Source organism: Athene cunicularia, assembly GCF_003259725.1.
Source record: "Athene cunicularia isolate RWA chromosome 1 unlocalized genomic scaffold, athCun1 chr1_part2, whole genome shotgun sequence".
Lineage (NCBI taxonomy): Eukaryota > Metazoa > Chordata > Aves > Strigiformes > Strigidae > Athene > Athene cunicularia.
The window spans coordinates 13,248,289-13,274,410 of record NW_020799092.1 but is presented as its reverse complement, the minus strand read 5'-3'; the positions used below and the strand labels follow the sequence as shown (position 1 = coordinate 13,274,410).

The 26,122-nt window shown below is 48.7% G+C and overlaps 2 protein-coding genes across 3 annotated transcripts in view; both read right to left on the bottom strand.

The window, feature by feature from the left end:
- Window positions 1-1,160, bottom strand: part of SLC6A12 (solute carrier family 6 member 12) — a 47,927-nt gene extending 46,767 nt beyond the window's left edge. Inside the window, exon 1 of the mRNA XM_026868416.1 lies at window positions 1,103-1,160. The gene's annotated coding sequence lies outside the window, so the exon portion shown is untranslated. The remainder of the gene's footprint in view (window positions 1-1,102) is intronic.
- Window positions 952-26,122, bottom strand: part of LOC113491467 (sodium- and chloride-dependent GABA transporter 2) — a 32,745-nt gene continuing 7,574 nt past the window's right edge. For both annotated transcript variants that reach the window (XM_026868407.1, XM_026868406.1), the window contains exons 6-15: window positions 23,060-23,192; window positions 19,029-19,163; window positions 9,118-9,221; window positions 6,164-6,288; window positions 5,469-5,581; window positions 5,185-5,322; window positions 3,943-4,045; window positions 3,229-3,329; window positions 2,631-2,801; window positions 952-1,542 (exon numbers count right to left, since the gene is read on the bottom strand). In XM_026868407.1, coding sequence (XP_026724208.1) covers window positions 1,423-1,542; window positions 2,631-2,801; window positions 3,229-3,329; window positions 3,943-4,045; window positions 5,185-5,322; window positions 5,469-5,581; window positions 6,164-6,288; window positions 9,118-9,221; window positions 19,029-19,163; window positions 23,060-23,192 — 1,243 coding nt within the window. In that variant the 3' untranslated portion in view covers window positions 952-1,422. The remainder of the gene's footprint in view (window positions 1,543-2,630; window positions 2,802-3,228; window positions 3,330-3,942; window positions 4,046-5,184; window positions 5,323-5,468; window positions 5,582-6,163; window positions 6,289-9,117; window positions 9,222-19,028; window positions 19,164-23,059; window positions 23,193-26,122) is intronic.

Below are 26,122 nucleotides of genomic sequence, written 5' to 3'. Positions count from 1 at the left end.
GGGGGGGGGGGGGCACTGCTAAGAAAAATGCCCAGGTCATCGTGATGCAGAAGGAAATCCCTCGCCAGCCCTATAGCCTTGCCTGTCACCGACCCTAAGAGCCAACAGCCGCCCAGCTCGGAGGAGTTCCCGAAGCGAGGGTTCCCGCTGCCCCCAGCCCGCCCCGGGGGGACCCCAGCCCGCGCTGCGGCGGTCGGTGAAGTCCTGGGGCCACCTTGTGGCTAATGGCGCGGATTGCTTTAATTTGCGTCTCCCTCTCCCCACGGCACCAGAAGCCTTGGCCATAGCGCGGTGCCCGCCCGTGTCCGTGTGCGCTTTGGGAAGCCGAGCATCTCCGGCTGCTCGCTCAGCTCTGCTCGGGCTCCAGCCTCCTCGGGGTTTCCTGGGAGCCATCCAGCTTCCCGGGGTTACATGTCCTCTGGCTGCCCTCCTCGGATGCTGGGGCTACAGCATGTAAAACACAAGCTCTTTGATTTTATTTTTTTTTTTTTCCCCCCCAAACAGCCTGGAAATGAGGGGCCCTGTTTGTTGACATAACACGCAGATCCTGTTTCAACCACACAGTCCTTCTTCCACACACAGAAAAACCAAAACGTCTGGCTCTAGGGCACCTGGAAGGCAGTCAGCACCACAAAGACATAGGCCTGCAGAGCCAAGGGAGAGTTTCCTGTGATCCTGCACTTGAATGAAGAAAAGGCAAACCCACGCACTTCTCTCAGACCCCGGGAACAGGCCAGTGACTCACCAGCCAGATGACTTGTGGCTGGGAGCGGGCAACGGCTCCAAGCAGAAGGTGGCATTGCACTCTCTACTTCACTGAGGTACCACCAGGCCTAGCACTTAGAGGGGCTTCCAAACGCATGCTCCTTCCCACCTAACCAAGCCTTCTCTCCTCTCACCACCCTCCCATACCAGTGTGCCAGTGCAACAGGGATCCAGACCTGAATGCCCAGCACAGCTCTGCTAACACACATCCCGCCTAACATGCTGTGAGCAAAGGATGGTGGTGAGACAAAACCGAGACAGAGCGGATCTAGAGGGGAAAACCAAGGATTTAATGGAATGAATGGAGAAGCTCCCAAAGTCCACAGTGGAGCCACACTTCTGAGACTCTCTGACACTCTCCACTCCAGGATCATTCTTCCTTTCTGCCCACCAGAAGGCTGGGGATGTTCAGGACAACCGATGTTTGATCTGCCCCTTTAGAGCCCTTTCCAGAGAGAGGATTAAGGTGCACTGCTAACTCCATGCACACTGTCTTCACGGCAGCCTCTTCCTCAGCAATTCAAATCTTCCAGGGAAGGGAGTTCAGCCCAGAAATCTCTCTCTCCTTGGTGAGCGAAGAATCCTTGCATTATTCAACAGGTGGTAAAGGCTGTACAAAAAACACCCTGGCAGGAGGGAGGGAGAGCCACACTGATCCTAGCAATGAGATTCGAGCTCTGTCAACATCAGTAGGCCAGCTGTGGTGGAGGGAGGGGCCTGTCCCATGCCCGGCGTGGAAGGCAAGTCCTCAAGTGGGCAGGTGAGTTGGCGGAGCCTCTGTAAGGCAAAGGTAGGCATTGAACACAGCTGCAAGCACAAAAAGTGACCTGGGCCCTCCCCTTCCACTCAGGGGTACCATGCAGCCAGCCAGGCAGGGCTCAGATCTAGCCCCTAAATGCCAGAGATGTCCCAAATAAGGACAGTCAGCACTACAGAAACTGAGGGGATAACCTCATCTTTGAAACCACTCATCCCAATATAAGCACTGAGCACGAGAGACCTGAGACACCGTATGAAAGCTCTGTCCTCCATTTGTTCCAGGCCAGGGCTAGAAAGCAGTTCAAAGAAAGATTGGTGCCCAAGTACCTCCAGATCATCCTCTCCATCAGCACAGATAGCAAAGGGAGAGCCTGTGCACACAGGTTTGGCTTTAACAGGGACAGCAAGTGTGTAAGGGGCTACATTATGCTTGGTCCTTGCTATGCTCCTGCAGCTGTGCCCACCCCTCTCTGTCCATACTGGCCACAAGGATGGCCCATTGCTGTCACACTGATTCCTGAGCACCTGCAGGATGCAGAGAATGGATGAGATCCTGGGATATCAGGATGTCTGTGAAACCTCCAGTGAGCCACGGCAGGGACAGGATGCCTGTCTGGAGTCAGGTCTGCTTTGCCAGGTCCCTGGCTCTCCTGTGGCACATTCAGGGCAGCCAGCAATGGGTCACAGCAGTTCCTGGAGCTGGGCAGGCCCGGGCCACTGATACTCAGCTGCTCACAACACTCATGGGATTTGGAACTTTCTCAGAGCAAGTCCCCAATCCTCAGTTAAGGGCAGCCTCCAAACTGACTTGAGGCACTGGAGATCATCTTTATCCTCTCAATCTAATGAACTTTTTCATAAGGGTGCTTGCAAAGAGACAGAAGCAATAAAAAAAGGTCACCAAGAGGCAATAGACAGCTTGAAGCAGTCCTCCAGCCAGGCAAAACTTAATAAAAGCAATAGTCAGTTATAGCAACAGACTCATTCAATCCGTTTATTCTAGGCTCCTTGCTAATTAACCTACAACACACTAATGATCCCCCTGCAAGGCTGGACTTCAACACAGAAGCACAGTCCATACCCTGATCCCAGAGCACCAGCCTCACCTCTCTGAGGGAGCCTTTGATGGTGGAGAGTTTGTAGACGATCCAGAGAGGGATGCACACCATGGAGGAGAGGGCCAGCAGCCAGCCCAGGGTGTCTCCCCACCATGGATACACATACTTCTTGTTGTAGGTCAGGGGGGTGTATTTGATCAGAGAAAACAGGAACGTTGCCTGGCAAGGTAGAAGAGACCAAGAGAAAAAGAAAGAAAATCAACACCATTAGCGAGGGGCGGTCTTCCCAGTGAGTCCCCACTTGCACAGTCTCGTAACAAAGAGCTCCCCAGGACAACAGAGAAGACACCAGTCAAGCAAACTTTGCTGAGACAGCCCCCATGTGCAGCACTGGGCATGGCAGCAAGGAGCTGACCCCACCAGCAGACACCTCTGTCATTGCTGAGCTGGGCCCCTCTCCCCATTGTTTAGCCCCACACCTGCCCCCTAAAGCCACAAACACACAAAATAACAGGCTCCCATAGTACAGGCCACATAACCCCCTATACATATGCACATCCCTCTACATATATAGGTATCTATATTTCAGAGGCACTCAGATCTGCCCATCTTCCTCCCCACAGCTCCTCTTCCTGTAGGACCTCACCATGCAAACTGCTGGGGTGATGAAAAGCCAGCAGTATTTGATGATGGACCATGGCCGGTAGCCGATCATATCTTCAATGTTATCGTAGAAACGTTCAGCACCTACAGAAATGGGGGAGGACGTCTCACTGCTACCAGGGAAGGAGGGCAGCAGGGTCTGCATGTCCAAGGTCCTGCTTCAACAGTGTTAGGGCGCTCCCCAAAAGACAAGGCTATAACCTCAGCATAGCTGACAGCACTGTCAGGGAGATCACAGGGACTGTGGACAGCTTCAGTCTTTGTCTTGGACTAACATCCTCTAGCCACAGAACAGCCCAAGTGGGTCAGCAGGGCCAGCCCCTCAGCATCTCCCAGGCTAGGACCTGAACCCAGGTTTTATCCATCTCTTGTGAATATCAAGGCTGAGAGGGTCTCAGACTCCTCTATACACAGGTTGGGAAAACATTTCCCAGACAGGTCCAAGTCCCCGAGGAAGGAGGGCCTCAAAAGCAGGGGCGGAGAGCAACATGCTGGGAATATCTGCCAAGCAGATCCCCCAGGGCATTGCTCTGAGGAAGGCCCCACCAGCTAAGTCCAGGGGCACCAAAGCAAGGGTTTAGAGGTCTGCCTTGCACTGCAAAGCAATTGCTACGATGAGCTAGACTGGCATTTTGAGGATGGACTGAGAGCCTGAGAGACCAGAGCTGGGAACTCCCCCGCCCCAGTTCATACTCACCATAGACCCAAGCGATGCAGAGAGTCTCGAAAATGGCTACAAAGAGCAGGCACATGCCACTGGCAGCATAGTAATCAAAGAGCTGGAAGACATACATCCCACCCTGGGATGGGCCAAGTGGGCCACGAGGTGAGGTGGGAAGGGAGAGAAGGGAAAGGAATCAGTCACAGGCAAAAAGCTCCAGCTGGAGCAGGAAGCAAACTCAACATCTTCCCCAGAGCTGGAGGCACCTTTCTCTCCGGGGCAGGGTTTTAGCCAACGGCAAGGGCCACATCCCTTGTGCGCAAGGCCTGATGGAGACATGCAGCTGCCCTACCTTCAGGAGTCTCTGCAACCCTTTCAATTCCTGGGCTGGGCCGGGGAGGGCAAGTGAGTGCCAGAGGTAGTGGGGATATTTTAGGAGAAGACAAAACCAAAGCAAGTCTTGTAGCGGGAAGTGAGGGTGGAAACCACCTTAAGAGAGACACAGTGCATATGATTTACTTTACTCTCCTAATTTGGTGAGGGAAGTATCTGTGCATGCAGTTTTCCATGCATGTGTTACTGTGGGTCCAGAGGCTGGCAGCCTGGCTGCTTCACTGCCCAGCTCCGCAAGTCTGTCTACAAAACGGGCCTGTAGGTAAGCCCAGGCACAAAACTGCAGGTGCAACGTCCAAGGCAACTTTTTCAAAATTATGCCCAAATAAAAACAGAAGGTGCAAATAGCATCATGGCAGCATCAATCCACACACACACACTGCTAGGAGGAGTTAAAGGTTTTAAACCATAACAGTTTAACTCCCAGGCAATTAATCACAAGAAGGGAAATACACAGGAAAACAGTGTAATAGTTCAGGGTGCACTCAGGCCCACCAAGTTGCTTTACACCAAGTGTTCATGTAGCTCCATCCAGGAGGAAAAAGGACAAAGGCACTTCCCTCACCATGGAGCAGGCTACAGCTGTAAAGGTTTGGCTCACGTAAAGATAAATCTATAAGTTAAATATGGGCTGTTCAGAGCTCAAATTATCTGTCTTGGCAGAAGTATCAGGACTGTGACCGGCACAAGGCATGAGGGGCTGGAAGGGAAAATGTGAAAGCCACAGGAAGCGAAGGGCAGCCTCTACCACCACTGTGCAGCAGGATAGGCCCCACTAGCAAGCTCTTAGCCTCAGCATGGACCCCACCACCCACCAGGCCCCAGTCTGCCAGAGGGGCACCCAGACCCAGCAAGCACCACGCATGTGGTTTGAGGCCAAAATACCTCTGTGAGCATCACCAACCCAACCAGATAGGAGAGGATGGAGACAAGCAGGATAAGTGTCTCCCGGCGGTTCTTCTTGCGGAAGATGGTGGGGTACATGTCCACAAGAGCTGTGACAAGGCTCTCCACGCAGACAAACTGTAAAGAGCATAGATCCCATCTCTGTCAGCACATCCTGACTGGCTCCCAAGCCCTCCTGCCCCCCACTCAGCTAGGTTCAAGCCTGTCCCAAAGGGATGGTGACTTTTGCCTGGCAGAAGATCATCCTGCACCTGCCCCTTTACCTGGCTGTCCAGTCCCAGCAAAACAACCATCAGGAAGAAGAAGCATGCCCAGAGCGGGGAGAAGGGCAGCATGACCACAGCCCGAGGGTAGGCGATGAATGCCAGGCCAGGCCCTGCGGGAAGAAGGGCTTTCAGAGCAGGCAGCAGCATAGCAGCAGCACGGCACAGCTGGTGCAGAGCCGCCTGAGGTAACCACCTGGCCAAGGCACAGCCTGCAGCCATGCAGCCTCTCCAGTTATAACAGCACCGTGCATGAAACCCAGGCTCCTCGATGGATGGAGGAGCCCAGAAGGAAAGGAGGAAAAGGGGACACAGCAAGCTCCAGCTGCACTGACATCATGAGGGCTGGGAGCCAAGGAAAGCCTCTGAGCCCAGGGGGGCAAAACACAAGCCTGGGTATATGCCATGCAGGCACTTCATCCCCCCACCGAGAGACAGCAGCTGTCTTAACTCTAACCCTTATAGGCAGCTCATATCAACCTCAGGACGTGGCCATCACATCTTAATATTTCATGGGCATGCATTTGTTTCTCCATGGTTTTTGGAGGCAGGAAGCAGAGCTGCCCACGAGGATGGCAACCTGTAGCTGCAATATTGTTTGTCCCAGGATGGGTATCCTGCGGGTATGCACCCCTTGCTGAGGGGGAACAAAGAGCAGCACCCCCATAACACCATCCCACTGCAACCCCACTCACCTGACTCAGCCACCTCGGCGATGGGCACACCCTGCTCCCCCGCCATGAAGCCCAGGATGGAGAAGATGGCAAAGCCAGCCACAAAGCTGGTGCCACTGTTGAGGAAGCAGAGGGCCACGCAGTCCCTGGGAGGAGGGACACAGCATCAGCCAGGTGGGGGGCCAGGTATGACTCACACCCTATGGCAGCCCCCTCGTGCAGTACCTGCTCTCCCAACCCAGTCACTGTGCCCACATCAGGGCCTCTCTCCCAGAGCTCAACTCAGCACCAGGACACGCAGAATACCCCAGGGTGGGAAACACATCAGGAACTCCCCCAGGGAAAGCCTTCTTCAAGGACAGCATAAAGATGCATTCCTCACTAAGCTCCTCAGTCATGAGACAATCTTGTTACACATCTAAATGACTGATTTTTTCTTTTTTCCCCTCTCTCTCTCCTGGTTCCTCCTGTAGCAGTAAGTATCAGAGAATATTTTTGTCTGAGAAAGGGGAATGGTCTTTTTCCTTAATGTATTTCTCAGACCAGTTACAATCTTCTTGGTTCTCAGCACTACTAGATATCTCCTGGTCCTTGCATTATGAGAAAAAGATGAACAGAGCCATCCAATTTATTTTCTCTGATCTATTCCCTTTTGTCTCTGTTTCACCTCATTCTCATCCATCTGCTCTTTAAACTAAACATCTCTTATCTATCCGATTCCTTTTCACACTCCAATCTCCCTAGTCCTTTTGTGACTGCAATGATGGGGACAACAGTAACATCTGCAGCATCTTTCCAAGATATTCTGAAACAAACTGAATTGCACCCATTCTGGCATTGCATGACCCACTCTGACTTTATTAAATGCTACTCTGAAAATCCAGCATGATTTTCTGTATCAGATTTTAGGTATCTAGCATTCTGGGGGCTTCATGCTCCTCCCTACACACAATCTGTAACCATTTCTAGAGAGAAAGTACAGTTCACAGAAAGCCCCTACACCTTACAAATTCAGATTATTCCTTCCAATGCACATCTCTTTGCATCATCAAGGACTGTACAGCATCCAACACCATTTCTCTATTTTGTACCTGGTTTCTAAGGCAGCAGAGACTGAAAGAGGCCTGCAAGATGAGTCCCCATCAGTCTATTAGCTGATAAGGACAGTCACACTCTGCCAAGCTCAGCTAACTCTGTGGGAAATCCAGGACAGAACCTTGGTTTTCCATTTGCTGTAAACTGCCTGCTCTCAACTCAAATTATATTATCAGTAATTTTATACAAATTTTCATTTATTTCAAATAGTTTCTCTCCCTTCTCAGTGTTTCTCCCTCTTTCCCCTAGATGTACGCATGACAGGTAAAACCCTCCTTGGAAAGGCATGAGCTGGGAGGTGCTCTCCAGTCACCTGGCAGGTGGAAAGGGATGTCATGGTGGAGGGTAACATGCAGGGAATGGCCATAGCAAATAGGTCTCAAAATTTTCACCTGAAAGGGAGCAAGAAAGACCTGATGATATCCCTTGCATTCCCAGAAAACAAGAAATGCTTTGTTCCATTTGGTGCTATAGGAACAGTGGTCCTGCCTGCCCACATCCTTTTCTCTTCCAGGTCACTAAAGGTTACACCTGGCCTGGGATAACCGAGTGGGGCACCATGACAGTTCCTCTGCCCTGTTAAAGCCTGGTCCTGTCTTCCTACACAAGCCAAGGCTGCAGAACACAGAAACAACCCATTAAAACCAGGTCCATGCCTGGGAACAGGCTGTTCAGATGTTTGACACCAAAACTAAGAACAATTTCCCTAGCAAAGCCAAATAACATAAAGGGACTTTGTGAGAGCAGATGTCTCTCTCCTTTCTATAGCATCTCCCAGCTGCAGCTACAGAAGCTCTTTACAACTCTCTGCTAAGCAGCCCCTGTCATCATCTCTGTATTACACATCCAAGCTGGAGACGCAGAGGGCTAGTACCCAAGGACATGCAGCAGGCCAAAGCCAAATCTATTATGTCTTCTTTTCCTAGAGGTTTTTTTTCTCAAAACTGCATCTGGGAGAAGGGACATGAAAAGGAAGAAGAGTCCCACCCCAGCTGCTATTGGAGAGGCATCCCTACAGCAGGAATGAACTTCTAAGGTGAAGAGAGAGAAAGATGCCAAGCAAGGACTATGTAGCCAGTGGTCTGCCTGGATCTTCCATGGCAACAGCCATAATTTTAAATTTAAAAGGTGGAGCAAGAACCCAGTGCCAGAAGCAACATGGTCAGCAGAGAAAGGGTGGGAAGAGAGGTGGGTAGTTTTACCTAGGGGTGGCCTCTCCCATTCAAACTAGCCTTTTATCCCTGGGATGCAGCACCAGATGCTGAATATATCTACAGCAAAATTATTTTCTTTTCTCCTGATCACTTCAACTTCACAGCCTGATTCTGTTTGGCACCCTGGCCCATCTCTGTTCAAAGGTAGTCCAGCACAGGAAGAGTACTCAAAAAACAGAAGTCGTAACTGCAGGTGTATATATAGGCCACAGATAGCATATAGGAACCCAGAGCACTGATAGCTGTGCAAGGCACTAGGTTCAAATGAACCTAGGAAGGACAAATCACAAAGTGAAAGGACCCCAGTCTAGAACTGTTAGATCTCACAGCTCTGCTTCCCCTATGGCTACCCATGTACCCATGTAATAGAGTGTGGTGTGGGTTGGGGTCACAAAACTGATGAAGAGGATCTGACTTTGCTGGGTGTCAGCTGGTGTGGAAGAGGGCATTTGTCATCCATGACGTGAACAGAAAGTTCCCTTGAGTAGCAAGCACAGAGAGATGGATTTGGGGAGACAACACCTGGAAAGAGTTTTCTTACACCTTGAGTAGAAACAGAAAACATGACACTTCAAAAGGCCAGTAGCCTCCAGCAGTTCACCAGTCTATATACACTGATGTTCAGGGAGGGGAAGGCTCTAGGCAGCAGAGCCATGCTCCAGTTACCTGTAGCAGTTGTTATGGTATTTGTTATAGCTGCCCAGAGCTGTCAGGCATCCCAGACAAATTGCATACGAAAAGAAGATTTGAGTGCCTGCGTCCATCCAGACCTGCAAGGGAGATGCAAACATAGGTGAGAAGATAAGGCCAGCACAGAGCTCAGACACTGCGTGTATGCGGAGAGCAGAGCCCCAGGGGCTGCCATAACCAGCAGAAAGGCTAGTTGGGAAGTTGGCAACACCCAGGATTTAGATAATCCTTTTCTAGGGGCAAGTTATACAGTGCCAAGAATTACAGCGCTCAGTGAGGCACCCAGGGGGTGCTAAAAGTGCCAAAGGGAAGGAATGAACTGGGAACCTTGCAAACCCACAGCACTTATGGCTCTTCATCATCATATCTTTCTTCCCTGGAGAAATCTACAGAACCCTGTGACACTCCAGAGTCTTCCAGCAGCAAGAGACTGAAGGAACACTCCACAAGAGCTAAAGGAGCCCTCTTCTAGAAGATGAGGGTGACTTGTTTTGGGCAAGCCTGGTCTCCCACTGGTTGGCACTGTGTGGTGGTTTAAGCTCAGCCAGTAAGTAAGCACCACACAGCCACTCATTCTCCTCCCTCACAGCAGGAAAAAAAAAAAAAAAAGAGATTAAAACTTGTGGGTTAAGAACAGTTTAACAACTAAAATAAAACAATAATACAATAATAATAATGAAAAGGAATATAACAAAGAGAAACCAACAAAGACAAGTGATGCACAATGTAATTGCTCACCACCTGCTGACAGATGCCCAAGCAGCAATACATCCCCCTCGGCCCACTCCCTCAAGTTTATATACAAAGAATGATGTTCTATGGTATAGAATATCCCTTTGGCTAGTTCAGGTTAGGTGTCCTGGCCACGCTCCTTCCCAGCTTCTTGTGCACCTGCTCGCTGGCAGAGCATGGAGAAACTGAAAAATCCTTAAGTGCTACTTAGCAATAACTAAAACATCAGTATGTTACCAACATTACTAAGTCCAAAAACCAGCACTGTACCAGCTGCTAGGAAGAAAATTAACACTATCCCAGCTGAAACCAGGACACACAGGTACATACAGCTTCTGGTGGTGGCCTTTCTCTCCAAGACCTAATTTAAAGGCTCCAAAAAGAGGAAATAAGCTTGAGAGGAGAAGAGTACTAGGAACAGAGTTGTTTACAAAAGATGGCTCCTAAAAGAAAATACAAGAATGCTGTTAGTCTCACGAGGCATCTTTGAACTCCACTTTGCTCTCACTGTCAATAACATGACCCAGTGCTCCAAGGCTGACACTCATCAATGCCAAACTTGATCTGAAAGCCAAGCTGTGTGCAGTCACCAATGCAAGCACTGCCACTGCCTTCTGCAGAGAACAGCAAAAGCAGGAATCACCAGTGAGGAATGAAGCAATGACAAAGATTATTAATTAAACCCTTTCTTTTCTAAGATCTTTCTTCCTAAGGGGTTTATAAAATAGAGATAAGACAATCATTTAACCAGTGCTGAAGGGTAGCCACATTCTAGAGACAAAAGAGGAACTGTCAGGAAACAAAAGCAGCAGAAAAGTATTACTGGGAGAACTTTAATGAGGAAAGTCTGCATTTGGCTATACTCTTCTTCCCCAAGAGCAGCAGTGCTGGTGAGCCCTCAGACAAACACCAACCTTGCCCCAGGATTCTCCCTGGGAAGAACAGAAGTCAATGGAAAGCACCAGAGCAGTTTTAATGGCTGAATCACACCTGTACCTGTCAGCCAAGACCTCATGTCCTGAGGCAACGGTCAGCTGGGGAGCAACTGCCCACCCACCCCCATTGCTCAGGGCACTCTCACCAATGCATGGTGCTGCCTCTCCTTTTCTATACCAGCCAAAAAGCAACCATGTGGCAAAAGGTTTTGTTCCATATTTACCTCTTCTTCTTCCTAGGCTGATGAGCCTTACAAAGGGATGTTACAATCCCATTAGCTGTAATTTTCTGGAAAAAAATCTGGCTTTAGCTCAATGGACAACTGCACAGAATGAGAATCCTTTCTCTGCCCACTGCTGCAAGACCCAGCAGTGCAGTCTGTGGGGAGACAAAAGTGCTGCTAGGGCTGGATTTGGTGAAACTGTTCTCCCTGGCTGTCCTGCAAGAAACACAGCTAATGCTCAGCCCTACCACTTCCTCTTTGGTCCATGGAAACTCTGTTCACAATTTCACAGGGAATCAGATCAAATCTCAGATTTGTAGAATGGGAAAGGACAGATGATGAGGTGGGACTGGGATAGCTAATTCAAGGCACTGGGACATTGATAAAGTAATTGGCCTCAATGCATTTTACTCTTTTTGGAAGAGCTAGATAGGGATGTAGGTTTAGAGAGCAGGGTATTAGTTTATTTCTGCATTTCAAAAAGATTAGAAAAAAAAAAAAAATCAAAGCCCTTTCTATAATTGATTCCTAAAACATCACTCTGCTTGTGGCCAATAAGGGCACAGCCTTCACTAATCAGCTAGTTTTTAGACACAGTAAGGCACTGGGGTGAGCTAGACCAGCTGACACATCTGCATCAATAATTTGCATCTTTGCACAGATCAGGGTGAAACATTTTGTTAAATTTGTTTTTTATTTTGCTGTTCATTGCTAGAGCTTTGGTTTTTTTATCAAAGTTGAACTCAAATCACACCCTCTCATGGGTTTTGGAGCCCTTGTAGTTTAATTAGTCAGGATAACAAGACTTTCACCATCAAACTGCCAATACCCATGTTTGCCATAACGTTGGACCCAGTTGACCAGTTTCAACCAGATTTAACAGTTGGTAGAAACCTCAAGGATATCAACTATCTATGATTTTCACCCAGGGAACAGGAAAAAGACAGGAACGCAGCATCTCCACTGCATGGAAAGCTACAGAAAGGAAGAGACAACCAGTGTTAAATATCAGATAAATCACACAAGCAAGAGACATGAGAAATATCCCAAGGGCAATAAAAGAACTAGTGCTTTGCCAGCCATGGTAGAAGACAAATATCAAGACACCAAGCTTCATTAGCTCTGTGGCTTATGAAGTGGCTCATTTCTAAAACCCAGTGATACCCTTCACTGTGTAGCAGAGACCAGCACAGATGGGCTCCTCGCTTCGCTGCCTGCTCTGTCCAACACACCCCCCACGGGGTGCACACTGTGGGGCTGGGTTCCCAGACAGCCAAGGGCTGTATTCTTCAGGAAATACAGGACCTTCCTTAGCATATGCTCCTATTTGAAGCAGGGCAGCCTGTGCCTGAAACTGTAAATAAAGCTAAGTTTGGCTTGCAGAGCTTATGATCCTACTTAGCATGACTGTGAGCACCAGCTCAGGCAGGATGCACTTAATTTCTCATTTTATAAGGTTACTGCAGATCTTGGGCCAAAGACCAAGCCACATTTGTGCCCTTTGCAGCCCCCTGGCAGTTCCCAGATTGCTTGGGGATCAATGGACTGCAACAAGACTGAAGCTGTGGGTGCTCCTGACTCACTAGTGACAGAACCAAGCAGTGACAGCAAGTCCCAGATCTGCAGAACCACTGGGATCGGAAGGGACCTTAGCCCGTCTGGGGTCCAGCTTCCTCCTCAAGCCTCTCACGAGAAGCACCACTGTCCTCCCAGCCCCATGGGCTCACAGGGGCTACACAGATTACTCGCTTCAGAAAACAGCAACCCAAATCTTCCCTCCCCAACCTGCTACCTGTGCTCAATCCTCTCCCTGCAGTGACTCAGAGAAATGGGTTTTTTCAGTCCTTCCAAGACCCTTCTTTCCCTCCTATGCTGCTGATCAGCAGTGTCTCATTATTTTAATATTTCCACTTTGACTAAAAGAGCTCACTGCGGTCAGGTAGAGCTCTCTTTCCCTGGCAGATAAAAGCATGCTGCTGTTCTCTGGCTGCTGCTTCCAAAGAGACTGGTAAAGTTTATCTTATTCAGATTTTGTTGGCACATAGAAAACTGCAGACAAAAATCAAATCAAAATACCTGTGCTGCCTAAGACATCCACTTTATTTAATTCATAATTCAATTTCCTTGAACATGTTGTTCACTCCAGTTCGTAATAAACCTCCTACTCTCTGTTTTTAGCCAAAGCATTCGCACCTGAGCTGCAGTTATCCAAGATGGTTATTATGGCCTATAAGAAGACATTCTTTTGGCCCTTAATTTTTTCAGCAATATTTGCTTTACTACATGTACTGGAATTTAATAGCCCCCTGTACTGAAGAAGATCCTTCCTTAGGAAGATCACAAAGCACTTACAAATAACAGTAAACACCATTTTCAATCAAATTGTTATTGAACCCCAGTGCATGTCATACATCAAATACAGGTGTCACACTGAGAAGCATCGAACTGTGCCCATCATCAAGCAGAGATGATACAGCACAGCATGTGTACATGATGCATGGAGGGTCACCCTTGGTGTAATGCAGAGCAGAGAGCAAAAACCACCCAAGTCATGAGCTGCAGTTCAACCAGCATTTCTTTTGCTCCCAGCATCACAGCTCAGGAGTCAGCCTGCGGTGCTGGTGTTATCCATCAGCCACCCACTGCACCATGCAAACACATCTCTTCAGCCCAGCCTTAAAACGGGAGATCTTGATTCCTGAGATTTCACCTCAAGATACTCAGGGCACCATTTCCAGATTATTGCCTTTCTCCCTTCATTCAGGACTGGCCTGCAGGTCCCAGCTCAAACACCCAGTTCATATCCTGCAGCACTGCAGTGGTGCAGGGCTGTGCAGCCCTGGGGCCCTGCTGCAAAGAGTCCACCACCATGCTGCACAGCCCAGGCCAACACTTTCCCTCGTCCTCATTTACAGCAGGAGAGAGGAGGCAGGGCCTCCTCTTGGAGTCACTGCTGCCATTTCTGTAAAGCATTCCCAGTCCTTCTGCCCACCCTACGCTCAGCCAAGCATCATGTTCCTGGTCCTGCTGCCCTCCCTACACGTGACCAAGCATCACATTCAGAGCCCCAAGCCTCAGCTGCTTGGAAAATACATCCTTGTCCTCCTTGGGAGTGGGGGACAGAGTCTTTGTTCCCGGTTAACCTCCCTGTGCCAGCACTTATGGCCCCGCAGTGCCCTGCCAGAGACCACCAACCTCATGCAACCACCACACCTTGGGACCCACAGGGATGTTTTACACCTAGGAGGGCCCACCCACTGTTAGGGTTTCTTTAAACAGTGCAAGAAAACAAACATGTTTCTGATTCATCCTGAGGAGCATAGCTGCCTGCCCAAGAGTGGTAGAGAGGGGCAAAAGATGCTCTAAGGGGATGCCCCTTGCTGCTTGAGAAGCTGGGCTTTATGGTCCACTCTACCTCGCTGCTTGTGGGTGGGCAGAAAGATGGCTTTATTCCTTCCTGCTATGTCAGCGCCGAGATCAGACTCTGCAGGGCTGCATGGCTACAGCCAGTCAACCACCCGGGTCTCATAGCAGTAGGGCTGACAAGAGGCATGGGAGGAGGAGGAGCAGAAGAAGGAGGAGGAGAAAGCCCCACAAGGTAAATACAGCTGTGGTTCACCCCACGTTGATGCACTGCTCCAGCAAGGCGTAGGAGAGCACACCAGCCCCAAACCCCTCCAGCATGCTGTGGGAGCCTCAAGCTCTCCCTTCCTGCTGCCCTGTACCTTCCCTCTGCCCCCCAGGAAGGGTGAGCAGTGGTGCCTGGGCTCGCAGACCCTCTGCTGGGGCTGGGGGGCACAGGGTCCTGGGCCAGGGAGTGAGGGCACATGGTGGGAGCGAGTGTACAGTGCCAGCAGCAGCCCCTCTAGCACGTGTCCATGCACAGGCGCAGCGGGTCACCTTCCAGCACAAAAACAAACACATTCGCCTTCAGAAAGGGGAAGCGGGGGGCCGGCAACAGCACAAACTGAGTGCACAGGGTCAAGTTAAAGGCTTGCTGTGAAAAAAATAAATAAGGGGAACAAATAATATTTAACAGGCCTGCAGTCATCCTCCCATCTTGCTGGGAAGCAGCAGCTTTCACTGGCCATCAAGCAGCAGCAGGAGGGACGTGAACCTGGAGAGGATCTGGGGGCTCTGACCCCTTCCCCAGCATGGCTATGGGGGCCCATGGTTAACCCAGCAGGTCACAGCCCTTCAAGATGCACGGACCTCCTGTCCAACCTGTGGTGGTCTGAGGGGCTTATCCTCAGTGCAGCCTCTGCAGCAAGAGCTGCTTGCAAACTGTGAGCTGGACCCCAGCAGCCTCGCTCTCCAGCCACAGGCACAGCGGACAGACCCCCAAAGAGCAGGGGGTATCTTCATCTCTTGTCTTCCCATCCTGCTGCATCCATCAGAAAGCAGGAACCAGTGCAGACTTTGCAGGGGTGAATGCTGCTCCAAAAAGCAACTGCCAGGGAAATGGGTGAAAGAAGATGAGGGGGGTGCAAGAAAGGTTATTGGAAAATTAACACAGATGAGAGAGGGAGACACAAGGAGAAGCAGAGGTTGGATGAAGGTGATGCTCTGAATTTAGCTGCACAGAGCAAGTCAGGGTGCCCCGGCATGGTGCTGTTCAGTGTCCAGTGTGGCAGCAGGGACTGCTTACAGGGTGTCCACAGAACTGCAGGTCCTCTGATGGACCTCGGCACTGTCAGCACTTTCCTGCCCCCAGAACCAGGGGCGTAGCCCCCACTGGGCCCTTTGGCATGTCTTGGCCAGATGGAAAGCAGCTCATCACAGATAGTTCTTCCTTTATATAAAGAGTGGATAAAATACAAGGACATACAGCAAGGTGGTGGGTTTTCTGAAAATTTCAAGAGGAAAACAAGAATCGGAGGTTTTGAGAAACATTTGCTGGTTTTCCATAGAGGAGTATGTTCAGAGGCTGCTGAATTTAACCCTTTCTCCATTCTCACTCATTAAATCAAATAAAATTTAGCTAAAATCACTTGATACCAGAGTGAAAGGAGACCATTACATTTCTTCCTTTTAAAGCAAACCCAAACACACAGCTGGCACTTTCTTCATCAAACCCATCAGTCTTCTCTTTAAATCTGTCTATTCAAACATCAAGAGACAGAGAGCCTACCAGTACCTGAGAAAAGTTCTTCTAATGACAAGTTTCCCACACTTAAACATTATTTCTACTCTCAATTCCTCTTGTTTCAGCTTCCTGCTAGTGGATCACACCATGCATCCCTCTCCTTAATCACATCCATAAATCCCTGGTGTTATCTATAGAAATAAACAATTGATAAAATTGCCACAAAGATAATTGCAAAGGGTGGAGGGATGAAAAGTGAAAATGATGAACAATCCCAAGATTCCCTTTCAGTTGAAACACCCCTCACAGTATGAAATAAGTAGAAAACTTCTGGAACACAGAAAATGGGATCAAGGAGAGGGAAAAAGATGTGGCCCTAGCAATGGCTGGTATGCTAACATCATAATACTAAATATTATGCAAATAAAAACAAACCATGGGGTTGCTTTTTTGGATTTGTTCATTTGGGGGCATGCAGTTCAAAATAGATGATCTCTTTGGCAGTTTTGCTATTATCTGCCTGCTTTTGAGCAGAACTGGACTTCAGTATTGAAAAATTTTGTTTAGCAGTTTCTCTGTATAGTCTGATCTACCTATCAAATGCATTTTATTTACCATTTTAATTATAAGCATTTCATAGGTTTATGAAATGAAGGTGCAGGAAGAGTTAGGGCACTGTAGCCTTCATGGCCAGAAGGGACCACCATCAATCAGCTAGCCTGAGCTCTTGTACACAGGATTTTCCAGTTCTGTCCAAGGTCATTTGGCAGGTGAAAAGCAATTGTTTCCACACAGCAGTCTGATATTCTGACACTTAATCACATCTCAGCTGCTGCTGCTCCCCTGGTAGAATCTGCTAAATAATTCATCCCCTCTTTTCACCTAGATTTTCATATACTTTAAAGGAGTTTTGATTTTGTCTCCTTGTATATTGTTTGCTCTTTCTTTAAACCTCCCCTTGAGATGCCTTAGGCTCAGACTGGAGAGGGTATTCCTAAATTTTTTTTTCTATTTTGAGAGTTCCTTCCTAGGCACTAAACAATCTTCTCTTTTCCAGGCAGTGCAGGGTTGTGGGTAAACAATTACAGTTTGCTGTCCTCTGAGCACATATCAATTATAATTGTTTTGGCCCCCATGGGCTGGCAGGACTCATGCTGTCCCTGCACATAGAGTGGGCACAGCAACAGCCATGTGGGGCTTGGGCCACTAACCTTTCTCTTCCCTCTCTAATGGGAAAACACAAGAGAAACTTCAAGCCCTGATACATGGTTCAATAGAATGGCAAAATCACGCTGGAAGAAGGCAACCACTGCTACGGACTCCTGCTTTTCTCCCACAGGAGTGAAGCATTCATTGGGGAATGATGGAGTTGGGGAGGGAGGAGCAAGTTTTCCTCCTCTGGACAAGGATAAGCCATCCTCTTGCTCTGAAGGATTATTCTGCCTTGACACCAGCACACAGGCATTTTCCAGGCTGGAAAGAAGCTGTGCTTCTAAAGCCCAGGCTGTTATTGGAAAAGTTTGCCAGGACAGACCTAATGAGGACACAGCTAGTACCAGCAAAACCATGCCACACCCGAAGTGCTTTAATTCAGTCCCCTGGGCAAAACAACTACAGTAACAACAGGACTTTTCAGAAGTGAATGAGCAGCATTCAAAAACATTATTTCATTTCAGAAGTTTCTTGCATTTCGTCAGCACAAATGGAATCACAAACACTGCAGACACAGACTAGTCCTCATCCCCTTCCAAGTCTTGCTGCACCTTCACACAGAGGTAGCAGCTGTCCTACCCACCTCCTGCCCAGCGCCAAACCCAGAGAGCAAGAAAGGAGCAGGCACTGTAAAACAAGGCTTCTCACCCCCTGCTCAGGCACAGCCTTGACCAGAGGGAGACTTCCAGAAAGCTGAACAGGAACTCCATGTCCTTCCCATGATAAAAACCAGACTGCCTAAAGCTGGAAACCCAAGACTCGTGTTTAGTGCCTCAGATCAGAAACCACAAGTCAAATTGACTTACATAGAGCCACACGGCACCAGTGGAACAGGCAGGACCTGGGGGGTGCCCTGCAGCCCCTGACACACTGCCACTCCACGCACAGGGAACAGGGATCCCCTCTCCTCCATCACAGAGGGCAGGATCAGCCAGAGCTGTTCCTCCCCCAGTACTTATGCCTCCATTTGCAAAATAATAACCAAGGCAGCACTGGGGCTAGACCAGAAAGAGTTAATGGGGTTACAAAGGGCTTTGCTGGCCTATTTTCCAGACAGGCACCCTTTAATCTCCTTTGGAAACACCTTCACACAAAGGCTGGTACAGCAGCTCAGCTGGAGCCAGGATTTAACGTGGAAGAACTTGTCCCAAAGAGATTAAAAGCAACAGTCGGGCGCTGACCCTCCCGTCAGACAGGCAGGAATTTTTTCACTGCAGATGGGGAGGTGAAGAGGGCAGCTGGGTCCTGGGGCCTCCTGCAGCATGGCAAGGCTCCTGCCATCCGTACACCCGTCATGCTTACCAGGGAAGCTGGAGCAAGCATGCCAGGAGCAGGGCTCATCCCTGCAAGCTGCCAGCACAGTGCACCAGCTGCCTTCACAGCAGAGGAATCTCCCAGAGAAAATAGGGGAACAGATGATGCCACTTGTAATGAGGGGTTAAACCCCACTCACATACCCCTGAGAAACTCAGACCAGAAAATACAGTAACACCACAGGTGAAGGCTGAGAGCAAGAGAGCACAGGGATATCAAGAGTATGCACGAATATTACAGCCCTGCCTTATGCCCACAGAGAGTGAAAAAGAGGAGACAAAGAAGAAATTAGAAGAAAGTGAGAAAAGGAAAAGGATAGAGACAGGACAGCCACAGGTATCCATGCAAGCACAGCTCAACCACTTGGTCCCCCCTCCACCTTACCTGGGGATCCCCAAGGCGACTGAGATCTGGATAAAGGTAAAAGAGGATTCCTTGGGATGCCCCAGGCAGGGAGACTCCCCTGATCAGCAGAACAACCAGCATGAGGTATGGGAATGTGGCCGTGAAATACACAACCTGGAAGGAGGACAAAGGGAAAAGTGAGTGAGCATCACAGGCCAGAGCACACGGCACCACAGCACACCACTGACCCCTGGGCTGGGGAAGATGGGCAACAGCAGGGAACGGGTCAGGCTGCCTTGCCAAGCACCTTGCTGTTGCCTGCAGCAGAAAGAAATGCCTTTTAAAATGTGCCCAGGAAAACTCTGACATGCCATGATGTGTCTGGAGACAGAGAAGACTTTCCTAGTCCTAAAAGTAATCTAGACCCTAAAGTAGGCTGTCACCAGGTTGGAGAAGCCAGCAGTGTAATACCTATGTGCATGGGAGAAGGAGCTGACCCCACTATCCATCTGCACATCCCTATCCCAAATAGAGGTCTGACTCACACACAGAAAGTGTCTTCTCCGTAGCATTTAGTGGTAATGATGAAGGGGTGTGCAGATAAGAGAAACACATGATTGTTACCACAGGACGGAGTCCCCCACTCAGGGCTGGCACTGGTGACTGGCTTGTGCCCACCGCTCACAGCTGCTGCCTCAGACTGACCCCTGTTCAAATACCCAACACAGGCACTTCAGGCAGAGCAGGGCAGCATGGTTCAGACTTGCCAGCAAGCATACAGACCAGAACAAGACCTGTGTCCTCTTGTTTTTTATGCCCCTAGTCCCATGAGCAATACAGACCTACTCAGGTAGGGTTGAAATCCCTTCCTTTACAAAGGAGCCACATCCCCTGGGGGAATGCTGCAGGCCAGTATCAGATAATCCTGTCAGGGACTGGTAAAGATAACACTCAATTTGGGGATTACTAGGGTACTTTCAGGACTGTTCATGCTAATTGCTGTAGCATGCCACAACAACATGTTGTAGTCTGTGTTTTCTGCACAAACTCATATCAAGGGCCCATGCAGTGCCCCCAGCAACTCAAGTAGTGTTATTAATCCTTTCGTATTGCCCCACACCTTCAAGATAAAAAAAAAAAAAAAAAAAAAAAAAAAATCAGTCTGTTGTATCATGCTAGGCCAAAAAAGAAATGTTGCTGCTTCAGGTTTTTCCCATGTGGATGTGCTAAGTGAGGATTAGCATCAGCACGCTTTACCTGCATGCTGCCCTACAGCTCTTTTCTCAGCGTTGGCAGTCACACACCAGAGAGCTAAAGCTCATCTCTGGAGGAGCCACAAAATGTAATTATGTGAAATGATCTATTCCTCACACCTGCTCATCCATCCTGAATGAGTTGTTTCAAAATCCACCTAAAGCCCACCATCCCTGTGTGGGGGTCACAGGCTCTGCCACAGCTAGAGCAGTTTCTGCATTAGAGGGGTTCCTGCTAAGAACAAGTGTATGATTTCCATGGACAGTATGACCGTTTTCACTTTCTGCCCTGGGTAGTCCTTACAATCTGAATAGTGATTCAAAAAGAGATTATTTTTCTGGATCCACTCAGATGGAATAAAGCAACATCCAAAGCACCTGGCACTCAACGCAAGCCCTCCTCTAAGTCAAGATACACTCTTTGGTGATTCAGTTTTGTAATGTGGAAGGACAGAAGGATCTGAGATATCCCTTCCTTGAAAAACCACACTACTAGATCATTCTCTCTGTCTACAGCTCCAGGTTTTCTATGTATTTCATGTGCCCTGCTCTGTATATCACAGCAGTCTTGCATAATGCCACAGAGATCAGTGAAAAAGACCTCCTTGCTGGGGATCATGATTGCCTGAGATGTCTGTGTGAGCAGATCCATCCCTGTCCCTCTGAATCTGCATCCTGAACGTTGAAGGAACCCAGGAAGAGCATCCTTCAACACAGGCAAACACCATCACTCATTTCATTCTCAGATTTTCAAGGAGTCTCTGATTTAGAGCTTTTCAGTGACAGTTAATCAAATCTGCAGGTCCTGTGAGTTTAACAATCATCTCTGTATTTACCACACAACCAGATTTTTCCTTCAGCAAATTACAAGATGCAAGATTAATCTTTCTCAGCTCATGAAAGCAAGGTTGAAAACAAAAATCCTAAAAACAATCCATTGCCTTTGAACCCTAGTAGACATTCTTCCAGTATGTCAGGTCGCACATTCTTTTCTGGATTTCTAATTAACATAAGTTTCAGGAGCTCAGAATACAGACTGGTAGTTGTCTGGCATATGATTTGGATTCACATTTTGGTAGCATCCTATGTGCTTTGGAGCCTGCACAAACTATCATGTTAAGCTTTCCACTCAACAGTCACTCACATCTGCACTGAGACCAGAGACCTGAATTTGGAGATTGTTTTGCTGTATTAAGAGTGCTAAACTTCTATCTAACAACAGGAACATCTGGATCCAATGAGATATTACTCAGTGCTTGGCTCAGACCCAATCTTTTTATTTCTGGGGCATTGTTAGCACTAGCTACATCACTAGGAACCTTGCCGGGATCAGTGTGATCATTCTGTCACATGCTGGCCAACAACATCCAGGGTTTTATTTGAATCTGATCCACATGCCTCGGCAAAGTGGTTCCATCTGTGACAACCTCCTGCATCTGTGAGTGCTCCTTGGGAACGGGCAGTCCCCACGTCAGAGGATGCAAACTGCTGCTGCTGTTCTGCGTAGGGTGATTTCAGCTCATGGTGTTTGCTCCTCCACAGGCAAATCCCCAGAACTAAGGTATATCTCCTCCCCAGTGAGACTGTATATTCCCAGAGTCATCATTTTACCTGGATTATTAAATATGCAGAGGGTTAATAAACCTATGGACACTGTTGCTTTACTAAAAGAAGTTTTCTGTTTTCAAGAAGATAAGATCTCACCATCGCTAGTCCTTTTAGCTAAATAGAACTTGCATTTAACCTAGAGCTTGTAGCTAAAATAGACTGAATTTGTTCCCAGCACTTCCCACACTATGTTTGCTGTATCTTAGTATCATATTTGCTGTTATTAGACTGCCTATGCTTTCTTTTACCAGGCCACCACAGCAAGCAGTTGCTCTTTTCTTCTAATTTTACTCCATGGAAACCAGTGAACATCATATCTGCAAGCTGCTTGATTTCCCTGTCATGTTTCATAACCCCAGACCATTCTGGAAGCAGGAGAAACTGCTAACATCCATGCTATCAACTTGATGGAAACAGATGCAGCTAAAATTTACAACCCATCACACATGATGACTTGTTCAAAGCTTGCAGAGAAGACACCATTTAGGTAACATACTGAATCTTTTAATTTCCATTTCCTGTCCTTGTTGACTCCAGACAAAATTGGCTGGGAATGGGGTCAGGAGGTAGTAGCAAAATATAAGTAATGGGACCAGTGCAAATTACAGTGGCACACTCTGCAACAGAGGGAGCATGGGACGGAGCCAGAGAGTCACCCCAACTCTCCCCAGAAGCATTCAAAGAAATACCTCTATGGTGACTAATGTAGGGGAATAAAAGACCTTTATTGCTGGGGAGTACAAGCAACTGTAGGAAGAGTTGGAATGAATGAAAAGAAAAAAAAAGAAGATCCCTGTGGTGATGAGGCAGAGGGCTCTGAGGCCATCAGTTACCTCCATTACTACTGAATTTCCAGCTGCACATGCCAGCAGCTTACTCTGTGGTGGGAGGGAGTGGAACATGCAGCCACCCCATAAACAGGAAGACTGAAGGGTGTCCCAGACCTGTGGACGGAGAGGGACCAGATGGGGATATACATCTTGGAAGTTAGTGCTCTGAGACGTCTTGGCGCTCCCATCCTTTCCTACCCAAAACACAGAGCCTGGCTCACGCTCCTGCTGCAAATTGAGCCCCACAGGCTCCTGCCAACTTATTCAGAGGGTGGTTCCCAGGGGATCCCTAGGACCTCTCTGAATGTACAAAATGTGAGTAGATCAAGTGCTCTGGCTGTGATCAAGGGAAGAGGCTTGATCTGTACCAAAGACTCACCTTGCCTGTGGACTTGACCCCTTTCCAAATGCAGAAGTAACAGATGATCCACGCCAGCAAGAGACAGAGAGCCAGCTCCCAGCGCAGGCTGCCCAGGTGCTGGATGCCATCGGAAATCTTTAGCACTCTCCTCCTGCATTGAGGGAAAGAAAGGAATATCCAAGTGTCACTGATGTTGGCCACGAATGTTCCCAACACCACACTGGTTCTCACCACACCTCCACAGCACCTGATAGCTTTGGGGAGAAGAGCTGTCTTACTAACAAGGCCCAGGTCTGAGCTGCAAGACTCAGAGGAATCAACCAGTGCTCCCCTCTTAAAAGTACTACCAGCCTGGCAGATCACACTCACTAAAGCGCTGGCCCATTGGGCCAAGACGTTTCTTCTCCTGTTCTCCCACCCTTCATCTATCTTGTCCTCTAGGGTAAGAGCCCTCTCTCTCTTCAAGAACGTGCAGCACTTTGCACATAGAAACTCTGTCTGGGCCTTTTACATGCACATTACAAAGTTCACCTACATTTCTGACATGCTTCAAACCTCAAAATGAATGATATGTTGCACTTACCATGCAGAATCCATCAGGACCACCCAAGAAGAAATGCTGTCCAACCCCTTCTCCATAGCACACTTCTGTCTTTAGGAGCAGCCACATATTTCATCTCAGGACCCAGAGCAGCATAGCATCCCATCCCATGACTAAGACTCAACCAAGACCATAATAAACTCCACTGCACAGACAGAAGAGGAAACCTTAGGCATCCTGTTTCAGCCAGGGTGGAAATAGGATCCTGGGCTAGATGGACCTTGGTTCAGCTAAGGTCTTACAGTCTCACCCTGACCATATAGCAGCTTTCCATGTCACATGTATGTCAAATCTTCCTCATCATTTACAGAAGGACTTGGCCTCCACCACCTCCTACACCAGACAGATGGATCCAAGCATGAAACACCATGATGCACCCAAAACCCCAAGTCTGATACAGGCAGAGAGGGACATGCACTACCCTGGAGCCCAGCAGCAGTGTCCACTACAAAAGACAGCGCTTACCCCAAAATAAAGTTTGCATTCTTGGAGAATCGCAGTCTAAGACACACTGCCTCCTTTCCTGCCCCACAGCCTGGCAGTGGATTGAGAGAATGAAAGGGGGGTCAGAAAAATCACGCTGGTCCACCAGATACATTTCATCACATTGCCTCTTTGCCTGCTTCTAAGGACATGGACCCTGTAACCAGTGGGGAAGTAGACCATAACTAACTGGGCACTGTACTGCAGCCAGAAAAGCCTTCAGAAGTGTGTCATCAGCCCACGTGTCATCAGCCCACGTGTCATCAGCCCACGTGTCATCAGCCCACTGGCAGGTCAGTGCTACTTGAGGAAAACGTGGCCTCCTACCTCCCTGCCCAGGAAGGGCAGGAACAGATGCTGCATCAGAAGCAATGGACAGTGGAAACTTCCAGTCCCATGGGCTTATTCCCCAGTAACACAAGAATGGTCACAGCAGTGATGGGAACATCAACTTTTCCAGCAGCCAGCCTCAAGAAAAGCAATCTAAGGCAGACGGAGAGTGCAGGCTCAGGGAGCACAGAGGAGACAAAGGAAATTTAAAAACAGCATCCCTGTGCTGAGCCGAGGATGCCCTGGAGGTACTGTGTGTTCTGTGCACTGACAGCACCCAGCAGCACTGCTGAGGGCAGAGCCCTTCATCCATCTAAACACGCAGGGGAAATTCACGGTGGCAGCAGTGGGGTTACTCACACAGTCTATTAGACAGGGATCAGTGCTTAACTGGACCTGTTTCCCAAGAGATGCTGATGGTCATCAGAGATCCCAAGCCAACAGGCCTATGCCTTCATGACAGAAATAAAGCTGCTCTGTCCCTCAGGGTGACTAACACAAGGGGAGAAAGAACAAAAACGAGGGGAAAAAATTTCAGCATGAAGTAAGCTGATGCTAGCACTTAATTTTGATTTTGGTGAGCTTCTCTCCTTAGGGTAACTTGCATATTAGTCACTCTAAAGTGAAAACATCACCTCTTTTTCTGTTTTTAAGATGAAGACTAGCCCACATACAAAAGTCACCATCCACCATGCCAGAGCCTTCTGGGAACATGCTGGTATCACACAGTAGCACAGATTCAAAGGAAAGAGATCATGTAGTGCTCCACCAGCATGGACTCCTGCAGTACATCACAGGGCTTTAAGGTCTCCTTGTCAACAGCTGAACATGCTACAGCTTGCAAAACATGCAGACAAAAACCCATTGCAGAGCTGTTGCTTTGTGGATTACTACAGATCTCACCCCACTTTCACCTACAGTCTTGGCACCGATGTCCTGAGCATGATTATGCTGGATGTGGCCACCAGGCCCATCAAAGACTGCGTAGGGCAGAGTGCTCCAAAGAGAACAAGAGCAATGGATAATAGAGCAGATAGATAAACTATCATCCAAACCATAGGGTAATGGCCACTATATCCTGAGGGAGCGCCACTAATTTTATTGAAGTTTGCACCCTGGGTGAGTTTGAACCAAAGCTTCAGGATGGGGAACATGCAGCCAATTCACCTACATTGCAGGAGGAAACAACTGGATAAGGAAGCTCACAGCTGGCAATGAAGAACAATGGAGGAGGCTGGGAATGGAGCAGCACAAATGGAGAAAGGGAGTGTGCAATAGTAGAGAAGGAATAAGAAAGAAAAGGACAATAAATGAAATATCAAGGACCAGAGAAGGCAAAGCATCAGTGAGGTAAAGTCTTGCACAATTGGCTAGCCATCATGGAGGTCAGTGAGACCGAGAAGCAGAAAAGGTCCAGAGGGACAAGAATACAGCATCAGAGAAGGACAAAGTCAGATGGCTCTGAGGCATTCCAGCACAGCTCCAGACAAACACCACAGGCCCAGCGACATTATCCTTGACTGATGGTGCTGCCCCCGAGATCCTTCACTCTGACCTGCCCAGATTCCTCCTGTGTCCTCTTCTGTCAAGGATGGGTTAATAGGATGTGCCACAGCAGAGTTTGTTCCTTGACCAGGGAAGGTACATCGTGGAGAAAAGGGGGGGGG